Source organism: Juglans microcarpa x Juglans regia, chromosome 3D (genome assembly GCF_004785595.1).
Source record: "Juglans microcarpa x Juglans regia isolate MS1-56 chromosome 3D, Jm3101_v1.0, whole genome shotgun sequence".
NCBI lineage: Eukaryota > Viridiplantae > Streptophyta > Magnoliopsida > Fagales > Juglandaceae > Juglans > Juglans microcarpa x Juglans regia.
Genome location: NC_054598.1, coordinates 7179116 through 7191140, shown reverse-complemented (window position 1 = coordinate 7191140; position 12025 = coordinate 7179116). Strand labels below are relative to the sequence as shown.

The following is a 12025-nucleotide window of genomic DNA, read 5'->3' as shown; positions in this document are numbered from 1 at the left end:
TTCGTAAGAATTGTAAAAGAATAACCGAGTTCAGATAAATTCATTCGTGCCTGAAGCATGACTATTATACAAGATTTCGGAAAGACATTCTCGTACTTTGTGTCAGGAGTATGTGGCATGCCTACAATTGCTCTAGTCATGGCCTTTAATGTGGCATGACATCTAAGGTAGCGCCATTAATACTGCATGGCTTTCTGGATGGTGTCTCAACTGTTGGTGATCGACGCGGTCACTTCATGTCCCCATCGTCAAAGAGTGGAAGGTGACCTACGATTTCCATTCGCTTGTCAGTGCAGACCCTTTAATAATAAGCATCACAGGTGAGTGTTAGAGTCGATGTGTCCCGTCTATCTCTCTCGACTTATTTCCTACGTGATGTATTCATTTTCTGTTAACACAGTTTGTGGGCTCAACTCTTTTGGTGATTTCTGGGCCTTGGGAGGGCAGATTCAACTCTGAAATGGGTCTTAGAATCTAGTCCAAACTCAACCCAATGGGTTAGGAGGAGAATATCTCCTTCCATATATCATGAAAAGTTTTTAGCTGTCTTAACATAATACGTAACATGTTTTAACCTTGAAAAAGGTGAGGTTATGGTAATAATGGAAAACGCGATATAATTTAGGCCATCACAATACTCTAGGAATTTATATCCCAGGAGATCGATGGGACATTTCTAATCCATTTGGATGCATGAGTTTGGTTGAGTCTCATCTAATACAAATTTAAATATAATAGAAATTGAGATAAAAATAATAATTAACAAATAAGAGAGAAAATTTTTGAAATTTATATTTTGATTATTCAAAATGAATCAAATATAAAATATAAGTTTCTATTTCTAAAGAAATCATATAAAAATAAAACGAGATGAATATCTTGTCATTCCTTCATACAACATACGAACAAAACACAGAAGCACACTAGTTGACTCAAAATGCGTTTAACGAACAATGAAGAAGAAATTAATGATAATGACATTCTAACCAAAACTAGATTCACAATGCAGTTGAAAACCAAGCAACAGATTAAAAAAAAAAAAAAAAAATCTGATTGGAACAGATTCAGCATATCAAAACATTGCAATATATAATCAAGAATTCAAACAAATTAAAAAAAACATTTATTTTTACAAACAATCCAAAACACCCAGACGCCCATACAGACTGCAGTGCTAATGCTTGGAAACGCCATAAAAATCTAAACATGCTTTTACCATTTCTGATCGGAACCATTTTTGTTTGCTGTGAACAAGAAGCCACGTGAATAGTTATTTTGAGAGAGATCTTTACAAGTTGACACTTACAAAAATAAAATAAAATAAAAAGCAATAAGCTCACAACTTAAGTCATATTTCATACCAATTCAAGTACTATTAGTACGAAGGCGGGGCCAAAATCAATACACCCCAAATATAAACAGAATAATTAGATGAGTTAAGTTGAATTGTGAATAATAATATTTTACGAGTCTCATTGAAATAAGCTTAACTTTTTAAGGTTGAAAATGGTTTAACTTTTTAGATTGAAATGTATGAAGTAATTTGATATGAGTTTAATTTTTTATAGGAAGTTAAAAAAATAGTAAGTCCCATCAATGATTAGTTTGAGATAAGTTGAGTTTGTTAAACAATCAAACACAACTTAAATGTGACTCCATAACAATCCAACTATCCAACAATCTAAACAGAACAATCTATTGACCTAGGATGCAAAAAATGGATGCAATCACAATATGGAAAAATGGATGCAATTGAAATCATTCATTTACCTAGAAAGAAATGACATTAAGGTGACGATCCAAACCAAAAAGAACAAAAACTTCTCAACTTCTTTTGGGCACTCGCAAAACAACTGTATTTCTTCTCAATTTTGCACACTTAAACCTATAAATGAAACAATGGAATTTTCACATGTGACCCAAAAACTCAAGGTAGAAGGAGAAAGGAAAAAACGAAAGGATAGAGAAAGAATGGGAAAAACGAAGAGGAAGAGAGAAGAAGAATGAGGTACAAACCATTTTGTTAAAAAAGAATGAAACAAACCATTTCATTTTTCTACATGGACACCGGTTGTGCGGCACTTCCTCCATCCGGTTGCAACAAGATTTTTTGTTCTACAAAATTAGTAAGGTGTCGTTTGAATATTGAGATAAGATGAGATTAATTTAAATAAAAGTTGAATAAAATATTGTTATAATATTATTTTTTAATATCATTATTATTTTAAGAATTGAAAATGTTAAATTATTTATCATATTTTGTGTAAAAATTTAAAAAAATTATAACAATAAGATGAGATGAAATGAAACATATTCAAATGAGGCCCAAGTGTTTGTCGTAACTCGTGACGAGTGCATAAAAGTAACAAGACAGAGAAGAAGCCAGAGAGACAGCTCACTAGGTCCAATCCTAATCATCAATTTAATTTGGTTTGTAAAGGCACCGGTGTCTTCTCTAAACATGGGGAATAATACGATCCAGCCAGCATGCAGGTCCATCTCAATACCCAAACCTGCAATGCTGGCATCGCATAAATTCCAAGTTGGCTTGGCTTCTCTGATCTCTGCATGGCCACCAAAGTTCTGGGGAAAGCTGGGATAGACATCCTGATGGCGATGGAAAATAGCCCATGGGGTCGACTCTTTCTTATTCATCCTCATAATCACCCTTTTTTTTTTTACCCCAATTTCTCTATCAATCTAAAGAACAGTGCCTTAATTTGGACCATATGCTTGGTCCCATTTCTTGGCACCTATATATATATATAGTACGCGCATAGGATCATAGACATGGAGGCAAAAACCACTTAAAAATAGTATAAATTACATATTTTTTAAATAGTATAGGAGTAAAACTTCCACTTCTCAAAAAATTAACCCAGACTTCCTCCAGCTTTATGCCGTGCTAGAAGTTAGAACGGTTGGGGGCAATTATTAAAGAAAAAAAAAGGTGGATTAGACATAAAAAATGAAGGATTGCTTCTGGTTAGAGATAATTTGCATTAGATATTTTGGTGTCCAGGATTCGGAGCGTTTGGTATCTTTTTATTGGTAGATGTTGGTCAAGTGTGCCTTCTGTACAGCACCAGCCCATAAGTTAGTTCTGAAAAGTCAAACCACGTCCTCGGAAATGGCGAATGATTAGCCATTGTTTTTCAAGAATGAATTTCTAAGATCATATCAATCTGGAAACGACAATTATATATATACATATACATATATATATATATATATAAAGGAAATAATTAAATATTTATATATATATATGTCGTGTAAAAAATGTATCTTTCAGGTACAGTTTGAAAATAATATTATGCGTCTGGAAATTAATTTCAGGTCTTTATCGAATTTCCGCCTGTCAGACCTAGAAATATGGGTGGAAAACGACGGCAAATGAGAGAGAGTGACCAGTGTGGCAATGGAAAAGTGAACAAAATTCAAATGCATGCAAGTGTAGGCATTCTTGGACCAAATGTTATGGTGTATTGGTATTCTTCTTTTTTGGGCATTGCGTTTCTTAAATTAAATATACATAAATACAATGACAGTAGTAAAATGTACAATGACAGTAGTAAATATTACAAAACATGTATAGTATACTATATTTTAAATATTTTATTCATCATCTGATTGTATAAACAAACGATGCAGAAAAATGACAAAGAGAGATTCAAATCATCAATCAAAGGTGAAAGGGTAGAAAAAGTGAAAAAAGAGGGTGCCCACACACCTTGCAGCTGTCTCCAGCCCATTGCCCTCCCAACCCCACTGTTTCTTTCTATCCCCCATCACTCCCAATTTACACGCTCACTTTCCTTCTCCATCTCTTTATATAATATCCTTCTGCTCTCTATCCCCATCGCATTCAAACACCTTCGCAGAAAATGTCACCATTATTATCACCCCATCATGTTTTCTTTGTTTCTGCTCTTGTGTTCGTTTTTCTCTTTCACCTGATCTTCACCACCACTGCCTATGCGGCAGCTTCTTCTTCTCCTTCTTCTCCTTCTTCGCAGACCTTAAACATGCACTCAGAGTACATGATCAACCCGAAACTCCCACCGAAAGTGCTCTCGTCCTCGAAGAAATTCGAGGGCTCCTCCAACCTCGTCAATCTCCGCTACCACATGGGTCCTGTCCTCTCTTCCTCCCCAATTAACATCTACCTCATCTGGTACGGCCTCTGGTCGCCTTCCCACAAGCTCCTCATCAAAGACTTCCTCCTCTCTCTGTCTCCCTCCACCAAAGCCCCGTCACCCTCGGTCTCAGACTGGTGGCGTACCCTCTCGCTATACACTGATCAGACTGGCGCCAATGTCTCCCGCACCGTCCTCATCGCCGGCGAGTACTCCGACCTCAAATACTCTCACGGCAACCAACTCACCCGGCTCAGCATCCAGCAAGTCATCGCCACCTCCGTAAAGTCCGCGCCTTTCCCCGTCGACCACCGCAACGGCGTCTACCTCGTCCTCAGCTCCCAAGACGTCGTCGTCCAGGACTTCTGCCGCGCCGTCTGCGGCTTCCACTACTTCACATTCCCGTCCATGGTCGGCTACACGCTCCCCTACGCCTGGGTCGGCAACTCAGCCAAGCAGTGCCCCGAGGTGTGCGCTTACCCCTTCGCTTTACCGGCTTACATGGCCGGAGGCGGGCCCGGAGCTCTGCGACCGCCGAACAAGGACGTCGGCGTGGACGGCATGATCAGCGTGATCGGTCACGAACTGGCCGAACTATCATCAAACCCGTTGGTGAACGCGTGGTACGCTGGAGAAGACCCCACTGCGCCAACAGAGATCGGAGACTTATGCGAAGGGTTGTACGGTACGGGAGGTGGTGGTGGGTATATAGGACAGGTGATGAGGGATAGGGAAGGCAGGACTTACAATATGAATGGGAGAAATGGGAGGAAGTTTCTGGTACAGTGGATCTGGAGTCCCATTTTGAAGGCTTGTGCTGGTCCTAATGCTTTGGATTAAGCACTTCTTTTGCTGCTTTCCACCACCACCACACCCCCCCGCCCCTCTTCATTTTAATGGATTGCGTAGGATTCATTAGATTGGAATTATACAGGTTTGGGGTGATGGAAGTTGGGTGAGCTATACTGTAGCTTATCTTATTATTATTTTTAAATATATATATATATATATATATATATATATAAGGAAATTACATGAACAGGAGGAGGAGGAGGAGGAGGAGGATGGTGATGGTGGGGTTTTTTTAGATTTCAGATTATATAGTAGTACATATCATGTTAATTTATTGGCGTTTTTCATTTGTAAAACTTAATAGAATTCATGTTGATAAATCTGGGTATGATTGTTTCCTTCTTTATTCTCTTGTGTTTTGGTTCAAAGATTGGTACATTCATTAGTTTGGATTGGAATCCAAAGGTTGGATCTATTGTGGGTGTTTGGGTTTGCTGCTCAAGTCATTCAAGCATTTCATTACTTGAACTTGAGGTTAATCGAAACTTGAGAGAATCATATGCCTAGTCCAAGACAGTCAAGAAGAAGATAAATGCTGAAGTCATGTAAATGCTACTTGGGCAGATCATGAAACTGGAGATATCGAACTTTGTGCACCCTTCTTTCGTTTGCAAATTGCAGTTTAAACCCAAAACAATGACCCAAAAACTTAAAAATATTTGAATGTACGTATGTCCAATATGTAGCTTTATTTAACTGATGTTTCGAGTCTCAGATACTTTGATGCGAAACGTGGCCTGTAACATGCTACTTCATTATAATATAACTGATAGGGTGGCTCTACAGTCAATGCTGGGAGCTCACGCTAGAGGCTTCGCTAATGTATTTTGAGTGTTTTTTTTTTTTTTACAATATCATTAAAAAATATTTGTTCAATCACTAAGTAATAAAAATAAAAATAAAAATAAAAAACCTCAACGGGAGCCTCAAACTTATAACATTAACCTAAGATTAAGTCAAATAAAGCAAAAAGTTGGATCCAAAAGTTTGTATCTCCGCTTAGGGTGTGTGTGGATGTTGAAGTGAGTTGAGTTGAGTTGAGTTGTAATGATAAAATATTGTTAGAATATTATTTTTTAATATTATTATTATTTTAAAATTTGAAAAAGTTGAATTGTTTATTATATTTTGTACGGAGATTTGAAAAAGTTGTAATGATGAGTTGAGATGAGTTTGGTAACCAAACGCACCCTTAGATGATAATAATGATGAGAAGAATTATGTTTATTTTTGTTTTTTCTTAGTTGATATGTTTCTTTTTTTCCTTTCTCTTTTGGCAAGGGTTTTGTTTTGGCTTTTCACTTTTAGAGCACTCACATTGGATTAGTCAAAATTAAGAGATATTTTTTATAAATATAAGAAAAATTTAACTTTTAACTATTTCATTCACATAAATTTCTACATTAGAATAGCTATTTTTTCATTATATAACAATAAAATAACATAAAATGAATTTGATTTTAATTATTCATATCAAATCTCCACATTAGATTATACATTTATTCATTATATAGTAATGAATAATTAATAATTTAAAAAATATTTAATTTTTTTAATTATTAATTTATTTTATTTTATCATATTTTACTATTCTACCTATTATATATTAATTAATAATCATATTCTTATTAAATTAATATATCAGAAATTTAAATTAATATATAAATTATGATAAAATATATGATAGAAAGAAATTGAGAGATAAATAATTAATGAAATATATATTTGATGTATGTATAATAACTTTTAAATTTGAAAATTACTATTATTAAATTTTAAATATTTAGAATTTAACTAATCTATTATAAGTATATTTTATTCTCTAATAATTAAATACTCAATAAATTTAATTTTTAACTAATTAACACTCTAATACATAGACTTCGAAGGAAAGAAGTCAAGTGGGTGGTGGAACTGTAACTTGAGAGGAGACCACCTCGCCAAACTTTAATGGAACATTTGCGACTCACAGCTAAGATTGGGACCCACCAAGGCATACATAAATAAGATTAATTATCATGACTTATTGAGATATTTCAGACCATGCCATAGACTTGTAGCGGTGGCCCCCACACAGACAATACGGGTTTTGGTTGGTTGTGGTTTTACAGCTGGTTTCAATGAGATAAGAAATAGTATAAAATGGCTAGCTTGCTAATATCCAAAGGTTTCGATGTGATAAACCAATGTGTTTGGGTCAAACTTTGTGGTTTCTGTTTTTTAGTTTTGTCGAATCTTTTTCAAGAAGCTTAGGGTGAAAATTAGATGAATTATAAGATAAAGATTGAAACAACACAAGTGTAGTATTAAGGTTGTTATTATTATTATTATTATTATTATATATTTTGTGGAATGCTACAAATGTTATTGGATTTTATAAGCAGCACGTGAATTTGATTCCCATTGTCTGATAACATGAATATCATAACATGTCCCGTTGTTTAGCGACGAGAATGATGATTATATATTATGCTGTTGGTTTCAAGATTAATGTTTTCCTAATTCGTGACACATGATGCATTCAGTACGTGAATATATATAAAGCCATTAATCCCAGAAGAAACTAAATAAAAAGACGTACCTAATCTGTAGCATTCAAAAATATAATGGCCAAGCATGCATGTGTTTATTTAGTGATTGATGCAAAGAGTTATTTCCGATGATCAGTATCAGAATATATATATATATATATATATATGTACGTATGTATATGCATGCTAAAGAAAACACTAATAATAGGGTAAATTATAAGAATTTAAGAAATAAAATATCTTGTAGCAGATCCATATATACATATGAGTCATTGGTCCAGACGACACGTGGCCCACTGGTGCAACCGACCAGCCAAAACTGTCCAGTTCCGTGAGTTGTAGAGCCGCGTGAAATCCTATGAAGAGGTTGCCCACTAGATTAGGAATGGTTTAGGCAGTGAGATAAAATGAGATTTTATATAAAAGTTAAAAAGTTGAATAAATTATTATTAAATTATTATTTTTTAATATTATTATTATTTTAAAATTTAAAAAAATTAAATTATTTATTATATTTTATATGATAATTTATAAAAATTATAATAATGAGATTAGATGAAAACTTTTACTATCTAAACGGCGCTTAAAAGACAATCAATCTATAGCTAGATATATATATATATACACGATGTAGATCATCATGATCATCAATCTCATGTGTGTATGCATAGAGCTGTGAATGAACCAGTCTGTTTGATAGTCAACTCGGTATTTGTCAAGTTAAACTCGAATCGAACTCGACTCGTGAAAAAAAAAAACCGTTCATAAAAGTAGATACACGCTCGATTAGTCAATGACACATACATGATAAATTTCAACTCGACTTAGCTAAGATTCGTTAAGATCTGGTCGTTTATGCCTAAGTCGACTCGTTAGTTCGATTCGATTAAAATTCATTCATATATTAATAAATATATACATACACATTTGTATATATACATATATATGTATTAACTAATAATATAAGTATAACACTTTTATAATGAAATATATAATGTATAACCTAATTATTTATGTCTATATATTAAGTATATTTTATAGCTATATTTTATAATTTGTACAATAATTAGTCGGTAAGACTTAATAATTTCATATATTAGTATGTGAGAATCATATATGAAATAGATATGAATAATACTATTATGTCGCTCCATTTTGTCTTCTCATTTTGACCGTTCATGTATTTAATTTAATTTTTTTTTTTACATTTTTTTTCTTTTACTTACTGATTAAGGAAACGACTATTAGTGTATTGATATTTTTTTTATAATTTTTAAAAATGTTTAAAACTTTAAAAAAATATGAATAAAAAAAGGAAAAAAAAATTGAAATGGAGAATTTGGCTTATGGGGCATGCCCATCAGTCACAGCTAAGAGGCACCCTAGCATGACTCAATAGATATATGCTATCATATTATGTATATATATTAATAATATATGTAGGCATATATTATATTATTATTATGGATAAATATCAACTAGTTAGATATTTATTATTTATAAATTTTTAAAATCTTATAATTTAATAGAGGTTCTACTTGTTAGTTGTAGAAATTTAATATTAGATTTTTATTTTATTTATTTATCTAATTTATTAATTATTAAATCTTATTTAAAAAATAAAAAACATAAACAATTCAAGCCGAACTCGCGATTCGAGCTCATTTGCTCGAGTTTGAGTATTTTAAATCGAGTAGAGCTCGACAAGTCGGCTCCGTTCCGTTCGTCTACGAGTGCATATGGCATTTTAATTAGGATATATATCCTCCTTTTAAATATATGATCATATGATCTAACATCATGAATTTATTTCTTTTTATTTTTTAGGGGTTGCAAAATTCAGCATTGATATACATACTTTACATATATTTCCTAAAAAAAATAATTGAGACGAATTATTTTCGAAGAAAATTGACTATTTTTATAAAAAAAAAAAATAGTATTTTTGCAGTAGATAACTTTTTTAGTGATTCCATGCATATATAATCATTATAAGTAGAGTCGATTTCAAGTACTACGATCCACATGGCCGTGATCATTGACATCTAAAATATGAATGATCAGTAGTAGTTGGGAAATCAATTGCTGTACCAGCTGCGGCCTCGTGCATGTCTTTAATTTTTGTTGTCTTGATATGAAGTTGGGGTCCCAAATGTACTTAAGCGCGATAGGGATAATGATTTTGGTAGGACTACTGCTATTGCATTAATATTAGAGTAATGATATATACATAATAAATTATATAATAATATTATAAAAAGAGAATATTTTTATAAAATTATGTTAATTTTATAAAATATTTTATAAAAATATCTCTCATTTAACATATTTTTATATTATACAAAATATCGATCGTATATATATTATATGGACTTGAATTATATATATATATATATATATGAAGGTAATTAAATGTAAACTAAAACGAAAAAGAAAAACGGTGTCGGATTTTAAATCATTTTTGTTTATTTTTGGTAAGTCCACGTACTCATATATTATGTATGAAGAGATCAATTAGCTTTTCTCAGCGTTTTATGTATACTATGTATACCGAAAACAATGACCGCTTCGTGGTGCCACTACACGAAGTGCATGAAAAGCTTCTGCCACGTCAACTGCCATGCATGATGCATTGCTTGGCAAGCAGTACGAAAATGGTACGCCAAACTGCTCATTCGACGTGCCATCTGTATCGTAGGACCCACTAACGATCTCATGCGCCTTTGGTGGGCTATAGCCGCTATACAAAGGTGTTAGCTGAACATAAAAGAGTAAATGTTTGTTACAAGAATCAAATAATCAAATCTTATATCTTATATAAATTATTTTATAAAAAATAATTTTTTTTTTCAGTTTTTCAGTGTTGTATACTTTTTTATAAGAATTTAAATGTGATATATCTATTTAAAATTTATACAAATACTTTTTCATATAAAAATATTAAAAAAGTTATACTTATCATTCTTACAGTACCACATCAATACACATAATTTTTTAGTTTTTCCTCTTATCAAATGTGTAATATATGGATGATGAGTAGAAGAATTCAATTAGTTTAGAAAGAATAAAATAAAATAAAAACTAAAAAAAATATAGAGATGATGAGTACTAAAACTCAAAAATATTATATAAAAAATTTAATACCGATTTAACTTAATATAATAAAAATTATTTTTTTTTAGAACATTAAAAATTCATGAAAAAACTTAAGCTTAGCGACTTTTTGAATATTAAGACTCCATTTGAATGTTAAGTTGTGTTGAGTTATTTATTAATAATAGTAAGTTGAAATGATAGAGTGAGTTTTGTGGTGTCTAAGTAAGATGAGTTTAAATGTTAAGAGAAGTTTATATATATTTATGAGAAGTTAAAAATATTGTAAGTCTCATGTGATAAAGAAGTTTTAAGTTGAGTGATGTTTAGTAATTTAATAATTATATGTTTGAATGTTAAAATAAATCTAAAATAAAATTCAGTGATGTTTAGTAATTTAATAATTATATATTTAAATATTAAAATAAATCTAAAATAAAATTCAGCTGAATTTATTCAAAGATCCAATCGAAGCCTAAAAAGTCGAACTTCGAGATGAATAATGTTCCTTGCAAGCACCCTGGACATGCCCTAAGAGGTTGGTGATCAATGAGACCGGCAGTGGCAGGCAAGCTGGGGGTACTCCTGCTGCCAGTGTGGTGTTGCTTGCTCATGCCCGACATGCATGTACGTCGTACCTGAGGACGGATCAAGATCATACAAATATTAAAAATGCTGTACATGACATATCCAACGGTTTGTCTATTATCTCAGACAACTAAAAGCCTCCTCTTCGTATGGTCCGTATATATATATATATATATATAGACATTAATTTTACATACAATTATATATAGTACGTAAATGTCATATAATTATTTTAAAAAAATAAAATTTATTATTAAAAAATTAATTTTTTCATATAGATTTTATATTTTATTTATTTTTTTAAAACGATTACATGACGGTTATATAATTTATAATTACAAATATCTTTTATCATATATATATATATCCGTGGTGAGCGGAAAATATAAATAATACCCATGAGGTCGGGACGTGCATGTCCTACGTACGTATATACGGTTTAGGTGAATATTTAATCGATCTAGAACGTCATAACTTTTTCATGATCTTGCCCGTTAGCAATGATTTTCTTCCAAGTTTCCATTGCGGACAGTTATGTGATGGCTATCATTTCAGAAGATTTGTTTTAGGAAGCTGGCCAAGATCGTCAGAAACCCACCAAATATTGCGATCATGTCAATGCAGAAACCCTTGCATATAATATAAAGTAATGATGTACGTATGATCACCTCAAATAGCAAGCAGCTGACCATTGAATGATCACTTGATGAAACCGATCGAGTCATTTCAATTTCTCCGGCGGCCACTAATTTTTCATACGTGTACGCATTCATGAAGTTGTTCATGACTATATGATATTGCCGATCGAGAAAGGAATGAGTCGAT

At 32.4% G+C, this 12025-nt stretch overlaps 1 protein-coding gene across 1 annotated transcript; it reads left to right on the top strand.

Moving 5' to 3' along the window:
* The first annotated feature begins 3810 nt into the window (after positions 1–3810).
* LOC121256016 (protein EXORDIUM-like 5) lies at positions 3811–5308 on the top strand. Its single transcript, XM_041156618.1, has one exon. It carries the CDS (start codon positions 3885–3887, stop codon positions 4974–4976), a length of 1092 nt encoding a protein of 363 aa, XP_041012552.1. The 5' UTR covers positions 3811–3884; the 3' UTR covers positions 4977–5308.
* Positions 5309–12025: the final 6717 nt, after the last annotated feature.

What these genes read in the sequence shown, in the direction of transcription:
- LOC121256016 (XM_041156618.1), top strand. Translation starts at nt 3,885, where the DNA reads ATGTCACCATTATTATCACCCCATCATGTTTTCTTTGTTTCTGCTCTT.